This window comes from Geospiza fortis, unplaced genomic scaffold (genome assembly GCF_000277835.1).
Source record: "Geospiza fortis unplaced genomic scaffold, GeoFor_1.0 scaffold264, whole genome shotgun sequence".
NCBI classification, from domain to species: Eukaryota; Metazoa; Chordata; class Aves; order Passeriformes; family Thraupidae; genus Geospiza; species Geospiza fortis.
The window spans coordinates 4,605,137-4,623,952 of record NW_005054332.1 but is presented as its reverse complement, the minus strand read 5'-3'; the positions used below and the strand labels follow the sequence as shown (position 1 = coordinate 4,623,952).

Genomic DNA, 18,816 nt, shown 5'->3' with positions numbered 1-18,816 from the left:
TACCTGGTGTATTTTTAAGAGTGTCTGCATCATGCTTCTGGCAGCCAAAGCATAGAGATTTTCAGCTTCTCTGAACTAGAGTGTCTTCAAAAAATGTGGATCCACAGCTGTTATAAAATGATTGTGGTGGCTCTGCCTTGGTCGAGGGAGATTTTTGTACGTGTTGGTAACTTCATTGGCCAGGAAGTTATTTGGAAACCCTTAATTTTTAGGTTGTATCTTGAGAAAAATGAGTATCTTAGAAGGGTATCTTAGAACTATTTCTTTTCAGACCTATATTAAAAAAATCCTAAATCAAACCACTCCACTAAAAAAATAATAAAGGTAAAATTGAAATGAGCTCCTTGATAAATTTTAGTTTGGGTAACTTGCTTTGTTTTTCCAGAGCAAAACATACCTTTGCTGCCACACGGCCATCTGCAGTACTGATTGAACAGCTTGCAGTGTGTGTTGTCAAAGGGGAGCCTGTGCTCTTGGTTGGTGAAACAGGAACTGGCAAAACCTCAGCAGTCCAGTATCTAGCTCATATTACAGGTAAATAATGTGTGAAAATTGTAACTTACATGAAGATAATGTGAAAAACAGCAAACGAACAAACCTGCAAGTTGATGGTGCTTTTCATCTCTGTTTCAAGGACACCGTTTGAGGGTTGTCAACATGAACCAACAAAGTGACACAGCAGATCTCTTAGGAGGGTGAGTCACTGATCACTGTTTTGTCTGTTCTGCAGAAGAAATGGGCAGTATCTGTTACCTAGTAGGATAAATGTCTTAATAAGCGTGTTTGCATGCAGAAACCTTCTTGTCCTTGCTGAAGAGCAGAGCAGTTTCACTGAATTATGTGCAGAGCTGTGTGTGATGAAGTCGTTCAAAAACACAGCCCAATGGCTTTAAAAATGGCTAAGCTGTTCGATATATATCTGATGTAATATTCACTGGACAGATTGTTGGGTAGTATTGCGAATATTTTGCTTATCAGGGTGTTCCTGTCTTTACAAAATCACCTCATGGTGCATTTAAATATGTGCAATTCTGTTTAGTTTGTTAGTTTAGTAAAAAACTTCAGAAACAAGGGTTCATCCATGCAGCTTATTGTTGTTTCAAGTAGCTGGTTTTGGACTTGTTGTCTTTCTTAAGTTCACAAGTGACTCTGTCTGACATAAGTAATTACTCTTTTACTTCTTTTCAGTTACAAGCCTGTGGATAACAAGCTGATCTGGCTCCCTCTGCGAGAGTCTTTTGAAGAACTCTTCTCTCAGACATTCTCTAGGAAGAAAAACCAAACATTCTTGGGACACATTCAGACTTGCTACAGACAGAAACGTTGGCATGATCTGCTAAAACTAATGCAACATATTCATAAATCTGCTATTAATAAAGAAGTAAAAGAAAATGCATCTGGTAAGACTTCAGATGGATCAAACACACATTAGTGCTAAACCATGCAGAGGGTAGATGAATACTGGTGAATTTTATTCTTATAATTTGTGTTTGTTTGATGTCCAGGGTTTTTTCCCTTCCCCTATATTACATCTTTTTTTTTCTGGTTTTGAGAATTGCAATGTCAACATTGCAACGAGACATTCTGAACAGTGTTAGAACAGTGGTTGGGGTTTGTTTTGTTTTTCCTTTTTCTAACTCACCTCTGCTGTTAGCTATGTTTGAGAGTGTGGAGATTGTCTGCCTTGTGGTACCCTTGACATCTGGTCTCCACTCAGTACTTGTTTGCTGTGCTGGGGAGCAGTCCTGCTTGTTTGTGTGTCACTCTTCTGTGTGAATGCATTCACACTTTCAGCCCTGGAACCTGCCTGTGTCTCACAAACATGTCCTTTTTAAAAAACAAAGCAAAACAACAATAACAGAACCAAACCCAAAGTAATAACTGTTTTAGGGTAAGAATTATTTTTAAGATCTTGCTTTTGCCTTGGTTCCTCTGTTAGTGATGCTGACTGGCCTGGTGCTTTATTTTGTTCCAGAGTGGTTTTATCTCCAAATAAGTTCTTCTTGTTTTATACTTCACAACCCATTTTGGGGCTGAAGTGATGTTGATGCTTTGCCTTGCTTGGAGTTGTTTCTGGTTCTAGACCAGCAGAACAAGTGAAATTGTTGCTTTCATTCCATTTGAGCTAAGTAAAAGTAATTACGAACTTTATCTTCACTCTTCTTTTAACTGGTTCTTCTGAATATGCAGAAACTAAAATAAATGCCTGCAAATGTAAAAAAAAGAGTGTAAAGAGTTCTTGGACTTATTTCAGGAATTGACAATCCTAAAATAAAGACAAGCTGAAATCTTGCAAAGTTTCTTAAGGAATTTTGATGTTGTATGTAGCTCAGGTAGGGATTTTAGCAAATAACTGAAATCAGTGCTATAGTAAATATTGTTTATCTGATAAGCAGTAGTATGTTAATTATTGATACTGAAGTGTTCATTATTAATCTGTTCTGTCAGAAGGGTTAGAAATTTGGATTTATTTTTTTGACATGTCTCTTTCTGTCTCTGGAAATTAGACAGTGGTAACAGTCATGCTGGAACAAAGTGCAATATAAGTATTTGTTCCTCATCTGGGAATGAATAGCAAATTATCTGAGCACTATTCACATATGGGCACAGTTAAATTTAAAAAATAAAAAACCACAACCACACATGCAGAAAACCAAATCAACAATATTAAATTCTTTTTTTAATTTGTGGTTTGTCATCTGAAGGACTTAAATTTTTTTGTTGCTTGAGCTTACTTTTGTATCTCTCTGCTTGAAACAACTTGATTAAAAAACTGTTGTGAAACATTTTTGTGCTACTGTTCTGATGATACAAACTTAAAATTTGCTTTTCTTGCAGGCTTACCACTGAAGGAAAAGTGGGAGGCATTTGGTCTTAAACTGAATCATGCTCATCAACAGATGAAAATGACAGAAAATGCCCTTCTCTTTGCATTTGTTGAGGTATTTAGATATTTGCATTTTGATGCTAGGAGGAATAAGGAGAAGTATTTAAAAGACTTTGCAATCAGTGTTATATAAGTTGCTTCCTGGCAAGAGCCATGCTATGAAGTAAAACGTGTGCCATGATAACTCCATGAAATCAAGTGTGCAGATTCAAGGAAGCAGTGGTGCGATGGGCAGTGGAGACTGGTTTATGCTAGCACATTAATTCTGTGCTGTATAACAGGAATTAGGACTGGTATGACAAAAATATCAGTATGTCATATCTTCTTTTTAATTCTAGGAAATTAGAAAAAACTTCTTGATCAGTCTCCAGTAGGTCTTGCTTCTGACTAGAGATTCCTGTGAAGGATTTAATATTAAGAATCTGTGCTGTTTATCTAGAAGTAATTTTTCCAAATGTTTCAAACCTGTAATATGTTTTGAAGACATTATGTGTGATTAGGAAAAAACATGAGGTTTATTTATGCTTGTTTATTGTCACCCCAATAATCTCAATATATTCTCTCAAATTTCATGTAAAGTGTGTGAAATGCTGACCAGTCCTCTATAGAAAAATGTATTTGTGAGTAGTTGGAGAACCTCTGACTTAATATAGTGTTAATTGATAGGGTACAGATTCCTTAGGAGCATAATACTGCTTGAATCTTTGGATTTATTCAGATTAACTTTATTCTCATGTGGTATTGCACCTATGCACCACAGTGCTAGATTGCACAAAAAAGAGATCTTAAATCTGTCATATTTCTGGTAACTGATACAATGGTATGATAACTGTGTGACTTCTGTGACTGGCAAAATGATTGCTGTTATTGAGAGAGAGCAGTAAAACTGCTACTGCTGTAAAAGGTCTGGAATTGCCATTTGTCTAATCAAGCCATAGATTGCACACCAAGTAATTCCAGTATCTGAATGCTTCAGTTGATGCTTCATTCCTGACAACGTGATTAACAAATTGATCTTGCTTTTAGGGTACTCTGGCACAAGCAGTAAAAAAAGGAGAGTGGATTTTATTGGATGAGATTAACTTGGCTGCAGCAGAGACTTTGGAGTGCCTGAGTGGTTTATTGGAAGGATCATCTGGTTCACTGGTGTTACTAGACAGAGGAGACACAGGTACTATTTCTATGCTTGCTTATGCCTTATCTTGGTATGCAGCTGGGTTCTCTATCCTATGTAGCTCAAAATAAGTTGAGATCATTTACCATTAAAATGAATGTGTGCACAAGAGAGCAATGTGCTCTTTGTAGATTTTATATTTCTTTGCAAGAGTTCCAAAACACTGGTCTGTTCTCAACAGCAGTGTGAGCACTGCTGTGTAGATAGTTAACTCCCTTTAGGGATGTAAAGATAAAAAACTACAGTTGCTGAATGCTGCTCTCAAAAGCTACAGAGAGAGGCAAATGTTGTGTGAGCATCCCAGGCTTTATTTTCTTCTGGCTGAGGGAAGCACTGGCTATTGTTTTGAAAGAGGCAAAAGGAGTTCCAAGTTTAGAACTCACGTAATGTTTGAAATGTTTAGTGTTGTTACGACATCTTTCTACACACAAAAAAGTCAGAGTTTTACTTGCCTGTGGCTGTTGTGAAGATGCAGGTACTTCTGATAAAATCACATGGGATTATTCTCTGAAAATTCTTGATGCTGGCATTTTTAAGGAAATGTAGTAGTGCAGCAATAGAAAATTGCCTTAGATCAGATACACCATATTTTAACATATAAATATCCTGTGTTTATCATGAACTTTGTCTTTTATTTCTGTTTTGCTTTAGAGCCTCTTGTCCGTCACCCTGATTTTCGCTTGTTTGCCTGCATGAATCCAGCTACAGATGTTGGAAAGAGAAATCTTCCTCTAGGAATAAGAAACAGGTAGGAAATAATGATTCTGGGACAAAATAGTCACTGTCTTTTTCAGAGTTTAATTAGTTTCAGGAGTTTACCAGTAAAGAATGCTTTATCTGAAGCCTGAGGATGCAAGTATAAACTCATTTACTGCTTGTGAGAGATGTATAGTGAAGGTTTTTCATGACATAGAGTCGGCAAAATACTTGGAAGTAGCTGAGCCATAAGCAAATGGTCTAGCAGTAGTGTAGAGTGTTGTCATTGGGAGCAGGAAATTATTATCCCTCACATTTAAGCTGTCAGCACCTGGGAATGCTACTGCAGCATTCCCAGGTACTGCAGTATAATGCTAAAAGCATTATGTTCCTGATGGGAGTGAAAAAGACAGGTAAGTGCTTGATGTCTGCTTAGCAGCCTTTCTCTTAACTCAGAAGTTTTGATGATCCTTGCAAAAACCTGCATATCCAGTCTTGTTTACTCAAAGGGAAGGTGGTTTGCATGGTGGCACCAAGGTGTGATACTCAAAATATTTGATATGTGGTCTCAAGGCATTTAAGCTGTGGCAAGGCAGTTGGAATTGTGGTAAATCCATTCTTCAGTACCATTACCTATTCCTGTATGCACACATCTCCTCCTTGATGCAGTTTCACTCATGAGTGCCAAAAGTTGCATGTGGAGTCCCTTCCCAGATTCGTAAACGCTGGGCAAGACTCTGGAGATGCACCAGCTATGTGTAACTAGTAATTTTCTAGTTATCAGTGGCAAAGCAAGGCTTTATTGCTCTTGGCTCTCTTGCAGAATAGTGAAAGGAAAGAAAATGAGTGTAATACAGAGGAAAAGAGACTTCAGCATCAGCATAACTTGCTAAGTTTAAAAGAATTTATATTTCTATTTGTCAAAAATACCTACTACTATTTGTCAAGAATAGCTACTGCTGTGTCAGTACTTCGTTGTTTAGGCTGTAACATTTGAGTATCTATTGCAAATTGTTTAAAATTGTAATTTAAGTCACACTGTTCACTATCAGTCTAAGATGTTAAACTAATTCAGATAAATTACTTGCAAGTATTAGTAATACCTTATTTTTCAACTGCTCTGGTTCTTGAGCCTGTCTGTAGGTTTGACAATCTATAGGTCTGCAGCTTTAACAATCAGTATTCTGTTACTTAAAAATTTAAAATGCTATATGCCATGAGATGTATATATAATATGATTTTTCAATATGGTCAGGTGTTTTAAGTGTTACAGATTGATTTGATTCTTGCAGGTTTACTGAACTTTATGTAGAAGAATTGAGAAATGAAGGAGACTTGCAGATTCTTATAATGGATTATCTGAGAAGCTTGAATGTGAGCAAAAATACAGTACAAGGAATTGTGAAGTAAGTTGACTGTAATATTTTTAAATTCTTGATGAAATAAGTCACAAAAAGTAAGTATGTGACAATAGTCTGTGGTTAGACTGCTTTGGGAAACACTATAATACTCTGCAGCAGTTGGCACAGTTGTAGGAAACGAAGAGTAGAGACATTCATCTTCTTAATTCTGCAGGTTTCTGTATTTGTGGGAAGGAGATTTTAATTTTTTGAAACTCAGAATTGTTTTCTTGGTGGCACCAGTTAAATAGCATTGTTGTTTCAGTCCTCTTTCACGTCTGAGAAACTACAATGGTTTGCTTCTGTAGATAATTCTGAAGAAAGTCTTGTGTGTTTGTCTAGAGTTACCTTTCTTTCCCTTAGTGTAAGGTGAACTATCTCATGTTTAGAATAGTTGGAGTTTATAGACACTCTCTGTATATTGAGCTCTGTCAGAAATATGGCTCTAAAAATACTCTGTTGCTGTGCTTCACTGACTCTACAGATGGCAGAGCTTGGCATGGCTTTCCTAACCTGGAGCTTTTGAGAAAAGTAACAGTTGGGGATAAACTGAAGTGTTCATACTTGGGCTTTGATTCCTTGGAGCAGTGGTCTGATCAGTAACAGCTCTATGTAACTGTATTTTTGCAGCTTTTATTTGTCTGTGAGAAAGGAAGCAGAAACCAAGCTGGTGGATGGAACTGGCCACAGACCTCACTACAGTCTCCGTACCCTGTGCAGGGCACTGAGATTTGCAGCATCTAATCCATGTGGCAGCATAGCACGCTCCCTGTATGAGGTGATTACCTGGGCTGGCATGTATTTCAGTGTGTATTCACTGCAGAGGTTGTTTGGGTAAAAGATAATCTTCTCTAAGTTCAGTATTGAACAGAAATGGTTCTTTAATCTGTATGTTTTTTCCCTATTTTTCATGTTATAACTGAAAATAATTCTTCTTCTTAGGGCTTCTGTTTGAGTTTCCTGACACAGCTTGACAGAGGTTCTCACCCAGTGGTTCAAAAGCTAATATGCCAGCATATAGTTTCTGGCAACATCAAAAGTCTTCTCAAGCAGGTAAGCAGCGCTAAGATTATGAAGAGCTGTCTAGTATTTAAAGTAGAATTTATTTTGAGTTGTCTTCCCTCGTTTTTTCTCTACATTTCATTCTTGCAGTTCTGTTTTTCATTTTACAAAGTTAAGAAGTGGAAAAAATTAAAGCTGTTCTTTTCTAGTTTTTTTCTTTGCTTGAATGTTGATGTGTTAGCTGGTTTTATTTGTTAATTTGAAGAAATTTGGAAGCCTGAATAATTAAAGCACTGTGGAATGTAGGCAGCTTAATGCAGTGGTTCCAACTGTAAAGCTTTCACAGACTTTGGACAAGCTTTCTCAGGCTTTATATTTTTAGGCTGAATGCAGAACATATGGATATGAAGAAGCATCTGTGCTTTGTCTCTTATGGGAAAGGAAGAATGTCAGTAGTGCTGGGAACCCAGCATGAGTTTGCATGGGGGATGGGGAAGCCATTTAAAGAGATGGGTATTTGTTTCAAAATAAACTCTTTCATGCTGGAAAATGTGTATAAATATATTTTAAAAAATTAAAGCAAAGCTCCTGCTTGTAAATGCCCTTCAAAATTCAGTGCTAAGACTCTTGAGACATTTCTATCTTCATGCCACTGGCAAAGATTTCTGCTTCATGACCCTGAAATAATCTGGTCAGGTTTTTCCTGTAATTTGCATTCTGTGGCAAGGGGACAGTGGTTACTGCAGGAGTGCTCAGGGATTAATTTAAAATTTCTTTAGAGAATATGTAGCAGTGGTGTAACGTAGTTGTTTTCATTAGCAAATTGAAACCCATCTGTATAATCTGTTCTTTCTATCATGTCTCCTTAGCAAATACCGAAACCTAAAGGAGGGAGTTTCATACTTATAGAAGGGTACTGGATTTCAGCTGGGGACAAAGAACCTACAGTAGATGAGAGTTATGTGCTCACCCCTTCAGTTAAGCTTAATCTGAAGGACATTGTCAGGGTTGTGTCTGCAGGGTAAGTGTTTTAACTTCTTAACTTAAAAAAATAATGTAATTATGTTTGTTTAGGCCTTGAGTTGTTGGTGTCCCTCTAATCATTATTGTTTGGATGAATAATGTCTATTTTCCTTCTACTTTACAGTTAACTTTTCATTATGGAGTGACTTGAAATTTATACATGTGTTTCTTGTTTCCTTAAATCATCTTACTGCCATACCTAGTTTTATTTAAATTGTGATCTAGAAATTTGCAGTTAGAGTAACCTGCTTATTTTGCACTGCCATGAAAAGCTTCATGGGTAGCTGTTAGCACTTGGGAGTAAAGATATTTATATTTCCCTATGTGTGATCTTGGATACCCCAAATGAGTTAAGTGGTGGTGTTTTGATAGTGTGATTTAACAATGTTCACATCCTGTGTGTGAGAAAGTCATGGCTCATGCTTCTAACCCACTATTTTGGTCATGGCTTTTAGGACTCATCCAGTACTGATTCAAGGAGAGACCTCTGTTGGTAAAACCAGTTTAATTCGCTGGTTGGCTGCTGCTACTGGGAATCATTGTGTAAGGATTAACAACCATGAGCATACTGATATCCAAGAATATATTGGCTGTTACACATCAGATGCCTCTGGAAAGCTGGTATTTAAGGAAGGTAAGTGAGCCTGTTCTATATACTCCAAATTCCTGTCTCATTTCAGTGGCTGGGGTTTTTTTTCCCCTTTTCTGATTAACTTGTCTGGTTTATTACAATGGAGAGATGACCTGTCATAAAGTTAGTGGTTGCAATTTAATGATCATCACTTGTGAATTTCAATGAATTTTGGAAAGTCTGATTGTGCTTGTCCCATGGGACCTAAAGATGCTAAGCCAACAGTTTAAACAATACTGTTGCTTCCTTCTCTGGATTAGTGTTCATCCTGCATGAAATGGGTTGCTGAAAGTATCTGAGTGCGTGCTTCTGTTAGATTTGCTTTATAAGGTTTTTAACTAGGCATTTTTCTGTTCCCCCCAAGGCATTCTCATAGATGCAATGAGAAAGGGCTACTGGATTGTTCTAGATGAGTTGAATTTGGCTCCCACTGATGTTCTGGAGGCTCTCAACCGCTTGTTGGATGATAACAGGGAGCTGTTCATTACTGAGACTCAGGAGGTTGTCAAAGCTCACCCTCGCTTCATGCTGTTTGCCACACAGAACCCTCCAGGTCTCTATGGTGGCAGAAAGGTCTGTATGATCTGTTCCTTTTGGGTAGCCAAGACTTTAGGGAGTTAATCTCTCATACATAAAGTGTGATGTGAAAATGTTATGATGTGTAGCATCGTGAATCTTTCAAGTGGGAGAGAGCTGAGGTGGCTGTGGACTGTCACTACAGCTGGGCTCTGTTTAGGTGAGTTGCTTGTTTCATGGATACACAAGTTCTAATTAATTTTAGGACGTTTTGAGATTTAAGTGATTTAGTGACCCAGAGTTCAAGTATGTTATGCTTGAATTTCTTGTCCAAGAGCACTAGAAAAGCGATTCTACTTAGGCTTTAGAAGTCCATTTTGTACTGTTTCTTGTCTGGAATAGGTGATTTTCTTAATGGTGACTGGTGTGGTGCTGTGCTTTGAATTTGCGATCAAAACAGTGTTGATAGCACAGGGACGTCTTAATGATTGCTGGGCAAAGCTTGCGCAGATTCAAGGCCTTTTGTGCTTCTCACACTGCCCCATGAACTTGTGGAGTAGGTGCGGGGTGCATGAGAAGCTGTGATGGGACCCAGCTGGGACAGCTGACCCCAGCTGCCCAAAGGGATGTTCCATGTCATATGACACTGTGCTCAGCAGTCATACCTGGGGGGAGGAGGAAGGAGAAGGGGTGTTCAGTGTTTGTTTCCCTAAATAACACTGGTATGTGATGAAGCCCTTATTTCCTGGAGATGGCGGAATACTTGCCTATTGATGTGAAGTGATGAATGAATTGCTAATTTTCTTTGCTTGCATATGCACCTTTTGCTTTACCTATGAAACTGTCTCAGCCTAAAAGTTTTATCACTTTTACCCTTCCAATACTCCCATTGTAGGGAGAGTGAGCTTGTGGCTTTGTAGTGCTTAGCTGCCTATGCCCTTAAAACACCCAGTCCATTTTAAAGCTTTTTCCTCATCCAGTCTGTCTCTTATGCTTTCTTTCAGTGTTTATGTGTGTGTGTGTTAATTTGTATGCTGTGACACTTTCCTTATTTCCTTTGGATGTGTAGGGGAACATCTATGAGCAATATCAAAGGAAAAAGTTCAAACAGTGGTGTGGTCTCATATTTTAGGTTTTGTCCAGAGCCTTCAGAAATCGTTTTGTGGAGCTGCATTTTGATGAACTGCCAAGTGCTGAACTGGAAACCATCCTGCACAAGCGATGCAGTTTGCCACCTTCTTACTGCAGCAAGCTTGTCAAAGTCATGTTAGACCTGCAAGTATGAGAGTATTTTTTCTTTTAACATAAGAAACGCAAACATACTTCAAAGTAGCATGCACAAAGAAATAGAAATTCCTTCGGGGGGTGGTATTGTTAGCTGAAGGATATTTAAAATCCTAAATCACAGAGAGAACCCACCAAGGTACTAATTTTCAGTGGTTAAGACTAAGGCTAGGGAAGGTGATGTCAGATTTGAGAGAAAGCTAGGAGCAAAAAAAAAAAAAAAAAACAACCCACCAAAAAAACAGACACCTTGGGATTTAGTGTGTAGAATTATCCCTTGCTCTGGAACCAAAGCACAGTATTGGATTTGTAGGGGTCTTTGGGTCGTGTGAAATTTGGTATTATTTTTACGCAGTAATAGTTGGTAAGTTCAGATACTCCTGTATTCACCAGATATTTGACACTTAATATGTAGCTAAAACTATCTTGTGTTTAAAAGCAATTACTGCAGCACAAACTGGATTTTGTTTTATTCCAGGTACCTATTTTATTCTTAGTTGGTTTTTAAAAAATTACTGTGATCTAAATTATTTAGTTCCTGATGCTCATCAAATACCTGCCTAAAAGGAGTTAGTGTTTAGATGTTGTGGCTCTGCTGAACTTTTTTTGGTAGTTTTTCATGGAATTTTCTTGTTGCAATGTCACTGCAGAGAGGGGTGATTAGCTTTGCTAGGAGTATTTGGACAGGTTGATGAAAAAATACTTCACATTTGTTCTTGTGGCAGTCTTACCGCAGAGGTTCCACGGTGTTTGCCGGGAAGCACGGATTCATTACCCTGCGGGATCTGTTCCGCTGGGCTGAGAGGTACCGGCTGGCAGAGCAGCTGCAGAAGGAGTATGACTGGCTTCAGCACCTAGCAAATGATGGTGAGCTCTGCTGCCCCAGCTTTTCTAAGTGTCTGTAGAATTGCTTTCCAGTCCCCACTTCTTAAGTGTAAATATTTGTTTACCCAGCTAACAAAATTACCTGGGTAATAATTACCCAGGTAGTAATTGCTTTCTCTCTTCCTCTGTTTTGTAGGTTTTATGCTTCTGGCAGGTAGAGTCAGGAAACAGGAGGAGGTGGATGTCATTCAAAATGTCATTGAAAAACACTTCAAGAAAAAAATATATCCTGAGTCTCTCTTCTCAGGGGAAAGTGTCAAAAAGCTACTGGGTGAGTTTCCTAGAGGGGCCCCACTGGTAGATCTCTAGATGGGACTGAAGCTGATTGATTGCTTTGTGTTGTGCAGCTAAGTCTTCCACATGGATGTCAGTGATGGACAGTGATTTCAGCCATGTTGTCTGGACTCAAGGGATGAGGAGACTTGCCATTTTGGTGGGACGAGCCCTGGAGTTTGGTGAACCAGTACTGCTGGTGGGAGACACTGGGTAATCTTGCTTTTTATGGTGTTCTGTACCAGCTGCTGAGCTGGAGACAAAATGATTGTGTGGGCTTCAGTTCTGCTTTCATCTGGGATGTTTTGATTTGAGCCTGTCTCATAGCAGACTTGCAGCTGCTGTTTTTCACAGTTCCTTTCTGAGGGGAAGCAGATGCATCTCATTTAACCTGTGTCTTTGATGGGTTCATCTGCACTGTGTAACTACCTAGAAGTTACATAAAAGGAGGAAAATGAAAGTGAACTGTCTTCTGTCCCCAGCTTTCAAGTTCCCCTGTAGAATCTCACTGTGCCTCACAGGGAGGGGCTGCTTTTGGGGTATTGTGATATTTTTTCTCTTCAAGAGCACATTCAATTTGCATGTTTTATGAGCTTGAATATAATCTTGCTACCACTTCTCCACCTCATATGTTGTAGTGGAGGTCATGGAAGTAGATACTGTCTGCTCTTGTGCTGGTTATAAATTTGTAGAGTAAATTTTTATGGAAGAGAAAGAAAAAAAATGCAAGAAAAGAGAGAAGGAAAATTTACTTGGGTAGTAAATGAAAACTAGACGCTCAGCAGTTTATTCCATCAGACTTAGGCTTGGTCTGGACATGTAGCATTTCCAGTTCAGTGAAATGATAGGCTGGTTGAGTATCTTGAAGGGCAAGCTGAAATCATTTTGACTTTGAACATGCAGAAATCCATCAATCCAGCTATTGATTTAAATTTAATTGATTTTAATTTAATTTAATTTTAAAAGGTCTCTTGTGCAAATCAGCAACAGTTGTGCCAAAAATGGCTTCACTTTGCATACATTTCTTTCAAGGAAGGGAGCAGAAGAAAATTTGCATGCTGGGCCTTTGACTCATAACTCTTCAATGAAAGTATGAATCCTGTCCAAAGTGAGCTGATTGCTTAGTTTGCGTCTTTTTTTTAATTCATCCTTTTTAATCAAATTACTTGGTTGTAGGTGTGGTAAAACCACCATTTGTCAGATCTTTGCAGCATTAGCAGATCAGAAGCTGTACTCAGTGAACTGCCACCTGCACATGGAGACATCAGACTTCCTGGGAGGGCTGCGACCAGTCAGGCAGAGGTCCAAGGAGCAGGTTTGTCTTGCACCAGTAATACCTTGGATGGTGTCACCATGGAAGTAAAAAGTAGCAGTTACCACTTCTCACTTTCTTTTCCATTTCTTAGGAGGAATCTGATGGTTCTAGACTCTTTGAGTGGTGTGATGGACCTCTTGTTTTAGCAATGAAGGAGGAGGGTTTTTTCCTCCTTGATGAGATTTCTTTAGCTGATGATTCTGTACTAGAGCGGCTTAACAGGTATGTCTGAAATGTGGTAGTACTAAGCATCCTCAATGTGCCTGTTCATTATCCAAACATAAGTGGGGTAAATCTGACTTCTTTTAGGCACTTTTGTTTCCTGGCTTAGGTGGGCTGCTCTCTTGCTGAAAAGGACAATGGTACAAATAAAACTTGAAAATAAAATCTCTAGTTTACCATTTGCAGTATTAATGTTTTCAACCTGCCAGAGAGCTCTTGAAATTATGTATGTCTTGTCAAATCCCAGGACAAAATCTGGTTTTCCCCCTCTTTTGTGTGTGTGTAAAGAAAACCCCTAGAACAACTGAAATATAAATTGAACTTCATGATCTGTTTGCAGCAGTATTCCTCATTTTAGTCTTTTCTGTTACCCATTATATTGGGTAAAGGAAAGTTTATCCAGGCCAATTAATGTGATTTTCATTTTTAAGTGATCTTTTGAAGTGTGGAGCAAAATTTAAACAATATTTTTTTTTACCTTCTCTCTAGCGTTCTGGAAGCTGAAAAGACATTGGTACTTGCTGAAAAAGGTGGCCAAGATGATGAGGAGAATGAAGTAGAACTGTTAGTTGCAGGAAAGAAATTCCGTATCCTTGCAACCATGAACCCAGGAGGTGACTTTGGGAAAAAAGAGGTAAATGCCAAATCATCTGGAAGTACAGCATGCATCTTCTGGTCATTACTGACCATTAAGTGGTTGGAGGTGCAATGCAAAAATGCATCATGCCAGTTCTGGCATCCAGTGCTTTCTAGTTGGCATCTGCTTCATTGCTTTAAAGGAGGATTGGGGTGAATCTGTTTTCTGCCACTTCTGTGGCATTATAAATGAATACTTTGGCATTATAAATGACTACTCAGCAAAATGTCAAAGGAAGCTTCAGGCCTCTAAATACCCTAGTTAGTCTTGGTATATAGAATATTCAAGTACAAGAGCTGTGGCTTGTGAAGTAAGTAAGTCCAGGTCTCTGGGGTAGTACAAAGTTGCATAGCAGATTTTTCTCCTTAATGATGTTCAGAAAGTGATGGTCATCTTGTGTTTCTTAGTGAATAATGAACATCACATCCCAAAAAAGCTTTTTCATTAAATGAAAAAATTTGTTTCTCAAGTTGAGAATTAAGTAATTTAAAACATGTTTAAAAAACCCATTAGACAATAAAACCCTGCAACCTTTAAGCAGTGTTGGAAGCTAGGTTTATAAAAAAGAACCAAAAGCTCTTTTATTCAAAATAAGATGGGTACTCCATTTAAAGTAGAGGTTTCTGAAGTAGAGAACCACTCATTGAAGCCATGTGTTTAAGTAGGATTTATTTCTGGATTGCATATTTGCTACTAATTTTTGTTTGACCAATTCAGCCAAGGAAGAGAGGAATTAAAGAAACGAGCTGTAATTGAAGGTGAATTTCCATGTCCTACAATGAAACGGAGCTTTGGTGATTGCAGACCAACTCAGTTTCTTCCCATATTCTTTTGAACTTTCTATATCACCCATTTCCTGAATTGATGCCACTACTAGAAGTCTTAAAAATCTTCTTTCAAAGATTTTCTTACGAAGTGTCTCTGTCAAAATTAGAAGGAAGTATCTATCTTGTTAATTTTATTTATTGTTTACAAGTACAGTGACTGCAAGGCTGTTGTTAACTGACCTTCAGGGACGATGTTGTAAATGAATCTTTACTTTAATTGCTCTGTCACTCTGCTTGTTTGCAGCTTTCCCCTGCACTGCGCAACAGATTTACAGAAATTTGGTGTCCACAGAGCAATGGCCGCGATGATTTGATACAAATTGTAAAACACAATCTTCATCCAGGATTGTCTCTGGGTGCAATAAACCACAAGGGTAGGTATTTCTGTGTGTTGATACTCAAATATTGCTAAGAAAGTAAGGAGTTTTGGAGGCTGCCAGTCTTTCCTCAGGGTGTACACACTGTCACCTTTTTTCTGCTATGTTTCTCCCTGAGGACAGTGTGCTATATTCTGGAATTTGTCCTTCTCTGTGTATCTTATATGTCTAGCCAGAAGTAAATTCAGGGCTGTGTTTACTTCACCATCCAGGTAGCTGAACTATCCCCAGTCCTTCAGTGTCCCAGCTTGGTTTTAGTATAGAGTGTTGAAAGAACTGGCACTTCACTTTCTGCCAGCAGCTGCACTGTTAGTGCTAGTCATGTGATGCTGTCTTGTTACCTGAATTTACAAGCATCTGTAACAAGAGCTCGGACAGGAGCTTTCTCTTATTCTGTTTCTAGGATAAAGAGTACCCATCTACATTGCTCATGCAGCTGTACCTGCCTTAAAGATGTTTTAAAACAGTGTAGCAGATGTGACCAAAAAATGGTAACTCATATTTATTTGGTGGTTGGTTTGTTTGTTTGTTTTAAAATTTTTTTTAGGGGCAGACATAGCAGAACTCATGATGGACTTTGTTGAATGGCTGACCAATCAAGAGTTTGGTCGCCAGTGTATTCTCAGTGTGAGAGACATCTTGGCCTGGGTTAATTTTATGAATGTCATGGCAGAGGATGAGACAAATTCTGCCAAGGGATGCAGCCACCTTAACATTTCTCCGTGGATGTCTTTTATCCATGCTGCGTGTTTGGTGTATATTGATGGAATAGGATCAGGTAAGTCTTCAGTGCTCATTTGGTAGCAGAAAAGATGAAACTCTATTAATGTTTTTAGTTAAATGCAAACAAAATGCTTTGGGGCAGCATGGGACTCTTCCATGAGATGCTTTCACTTCCATCTGACAACCTTCTGTATATCATGTGCCTTTTCTGTGTTACAGCAAGAGTTTAAGTAATAGAGCAAGCTGAAGTAAATTAGAGGGATTAATAATATTACAAAGGCTAGCTCACAAATTAAGAAAACCTGTGGTTTTTATTGAGTTGATGTGGTTTTACTGAGCTGATACAGTACTTGAGCACATATTATGCTCTCATGCTCTCCCACTGCACATGTCAGCATCTGTCTGTGCTGGCCTGTACCGTGCACATAGCTGAGAATGCATCTTTGTGTGTTTGGCTGCTGGCCCAGCTGATAAATAGTAGATAAGGGAGAGGAGGAAAAGTGGAAGGCACAAGAAATGCCAGAAAAGAAAGCCTGGGGGGGCCCATGGCAAGGTATCAGGATGATTGTGACAGTAGAAGAAACTGGGTTGGAAATATGATATCCTTCAGTTCTGGGCTCACAGAACAATCTGTCCATGGTAAATAGTACTGGAAGCACTGAAAACATTAAAATAAAATATAAACCTGCATGCACATGAAGGGATGAGTTTCTTGTCATAAGATAATTGTGCCTAGTTATGTTTTGAAACACATTTTACTTTCCTAATTACAGGTACAACATCCTGCTCAGCTGATACAGCTTTATTAGCTCGCGAGAAATGCCTGACATTCTTACATGACAAAATGAGTCAATTCTTTGAGCTGACTGATTATCAGAAGAATGAACTGAAGATTTATGACAGAACGAAGGAAAAAGAGTTTGTATGGACGGACAACTTTATGGGAATTCACCCGTTTTTTATTCCAAGAGGCAAGAGACTGTGGGAGTGGGTGGACATTTATTCTGTTATTTATATTTTCAGTAGTTTTGTTATTCACTAGATCTAAGCAGGATACCTGAACCATCATAGAACAATTCATTAGTTCTTAAACTTTAGAAAAATCCCTTTTCTGCCTGCAAATGTGTAGATTACTACTCAAGTCACATTTATTAAGACACATCTGTTCATTCTCTTTTTTCATTACTTCTTAATGGCCTAATTTTCATAGACTTTTCTTGTGTAACAAAGCTTTTGTTAAATTTTGAGTTGTGATTTTCTGTCACTTTTGCATGCTCAAAAGACCTGTTAACTTCCACTAACTAAAGCTGCAGCTCATCCTGGCCCTTGTGCCAAGTGTGGAAACCAGGGGTCCTGAGTACAAAGCTAAACAGAATGGAGGTTGATGCTATGCCTTGCTCTAGGCTCTCAAAGATTTGCTGCAATTTTGGCAAAATCATTAAATCTCTTCATTTCAGTTCCTCATGGGACAAAAAAATGCAAATGGAACTAACAAAACACTGCTGCTTACCCTTAAAATACCACAACAAGACTAAAAAGTGATGACTGAGCTTTCTAATTCAGCTGGTTAGTTTTTAGCGCATGGACCTGTGTGTTCCTAATACTGTATTAATTGTTCATATTTAACTTTCTGGCATTCATGGATTGTGTTAGTCATGCATAAAATTGTACAAAGTAAAGCTTTTTTGTAAATTGCTTAGCTCCCCTCTGCTGATAAGTTCACAAAAGGAATCTCTTTGGATCCCTTTTCTAGTAAAGAGGTATCCGTTTGTGTAGGATGCATTGGTGATTAATATCTTGCATACATGAGAAATGCTGTATTACACATTTGGGGGAGTGATGCCCAAGGAGCTATACTGGCTGGAATTTGGCAGACAAGTTCTGTGCTGTCTCCCCACTCTATGCCATAATAACAGTAAAGGAGAAGCAAACTTTTAATTAAGGGGATGTTCCTTCACAGAAGTGGCAGTGTATGGAGCAGATTAATATGTTATTCTGGAGCATGACTGGATTGTATCCCTCAGTGTCAACTTTTCAAGAACTGCTTCTGAGTTTTAGATCCATACGACTGAAGTGCAAGAACACATTTATGTTTGTTCAGGGATAGATCTCTACTTTAAGTCATGAACCAGGAGGTATTGAGGTTTCACGGCAAAATAAATCCTATGTCCATATGCTTATTTTGCAAAATTCAATATAAATATGTGGAGATAAGCTGAGATGCAGCTGTGGGTCAAGTAAAATCTATGTACCACATCTCCAAGAATGGCATACAAGCTGGATCTCCATTACTTGCTGCACTGAGATCAGCAGTTTACAGACAGAGTGGGCTCATTCAGAGGCACACTGTCAGCACCTCCAGCATAAGCATTCTTTAATTGTTTAATTGTTTTCTGGTTTATCTTTCCTTCATTTTAGGCCCTGTTCTCCAGAGGAACAACATGACAGATTATGCTTTAAATGCTGGGACTACAGCAGTGAATGCACAAAGGCTCTTAAGAGCCCTACAGCTTAACAAACCTATTCTGTTGGAGGGCTCACCAGGAGTGGGCAAGACCAGCCTGGTTGCTGCCCTGGCAAAAGCCTCAGGGAACTGTCTTGTTCGAATCAACCTGTCTGAGCAAACGGTAGAATAAATTATCTTCATTACTTGGTGTTTATGGCAGGGTAGAAGCTTTGTATAGCTTTTAAAGTGCAGTTCTCTTTAACTGTGGCACTGTGTCTGAAATGTCAGTTTTTCCTTCTTGGTCTCAGTGGTCTCAAAACTGAATGGGAGGGGTCAGCAGACAGAGCAGTAAGCTTCTGTGAGTGAATGCCAGTTTCCAGATATTTCTGTTCTTTTCAGGTGAAGCCATGCTTATCTTTGTCTAATGTGTTTTTCTTGGCTTCTGCAACATTACTCAAAACTAGCTTTAAGGCTTTTTAGCTTTTCTGTTGCAATTTA

General features: G+C 38.6%; 1 protein-coding gene across 1 annotated transcript in view; it reads left to right on the top strand.

Annotated features, from left to right (window-relative positions):
- MDN1 (midasin AAA ATPase 1) overlaps window positions 1-18,816 on the top strand; it is an 87,070-nt gene that overhangs the window by 16,281 nt on the left and 51,973 nt on the right. The window contains exons 14-36 of the mRNA XM_031057598.1: window positions 386-534; window positions 635-695; window positions 1,189-1,400; window positions 2,839-2,942; window positions 3,914-4,058; window positions 4,713-4,809; window positions 6,050-6,163; window positions 6,788-6,935; window positions 7,100-7,210; window positions 8,029-8,180; window positions 8,638-8,816; window positions 9,178-9,386; window positions 10,462-10,608; window positions 11,339-11,480; window positions 11,635-11,769; window positions 11,846-11,984; window positions 12,948-13,086; window positions 13,178-13,308; window positions 13,798-13,942; window positions 15,017-15,146; window positions 15,697-15,927; window positions 16,646-16,843; window positions 18,291-18,499. Of these exons, the coding sequence (XP_030913458.1) occupies window positions 386-534; window positions 635-695; window positions 1,189-1,400; window positions 2,839-2,942; window positions 3,914-4,058; window positions 4,713-4,809; window positions 6,050-6,163; window positions 6,788-6,935; window positions 7,100-7,210; window positions 8,029-8,180; window positions 8,638-8,816; window positions 9,178-9,386; window positions 10,462-10,608; window positions 11,339-11,480; window positions 11,635-11,769; window positions 11,846-11,984; window positions 12,948-13,086; window positions 13,178-13,308; window positions 13,798-13,942; window positions 15,017-15,146; window positions 15,697-15,927; window positions 16,646-16,843; window positions 18,291-18,499 (3,427 nt within the window). The remainder of the gene's footprint in view (window positions 1-385; window positions 535-634; window positions 696-1,188; window positions 1,401-2,838; window positions 2,943-3,913; window positions 4,059-4,712; window positions 4,810-6,049; window positions 6,164-6,787; window positions 6,936-7,099; window positions 7,211-8,028; window positions 8,181-8,637; window positions 8,817-9,177; window positions 9,387-10,461; window positions 10,609-11,338; window positions 11,481-11,634; window positions 11,770-11,845; window positions 11,985-12,947; window positions 13,087-13,177; window positions 13,309-13,797; window positions 13,943-15,016; window positions 15,147-15,696; window positions 15,928-16,645; window positions 16,844-18,290; window positions 18,500-18,816) is intronic.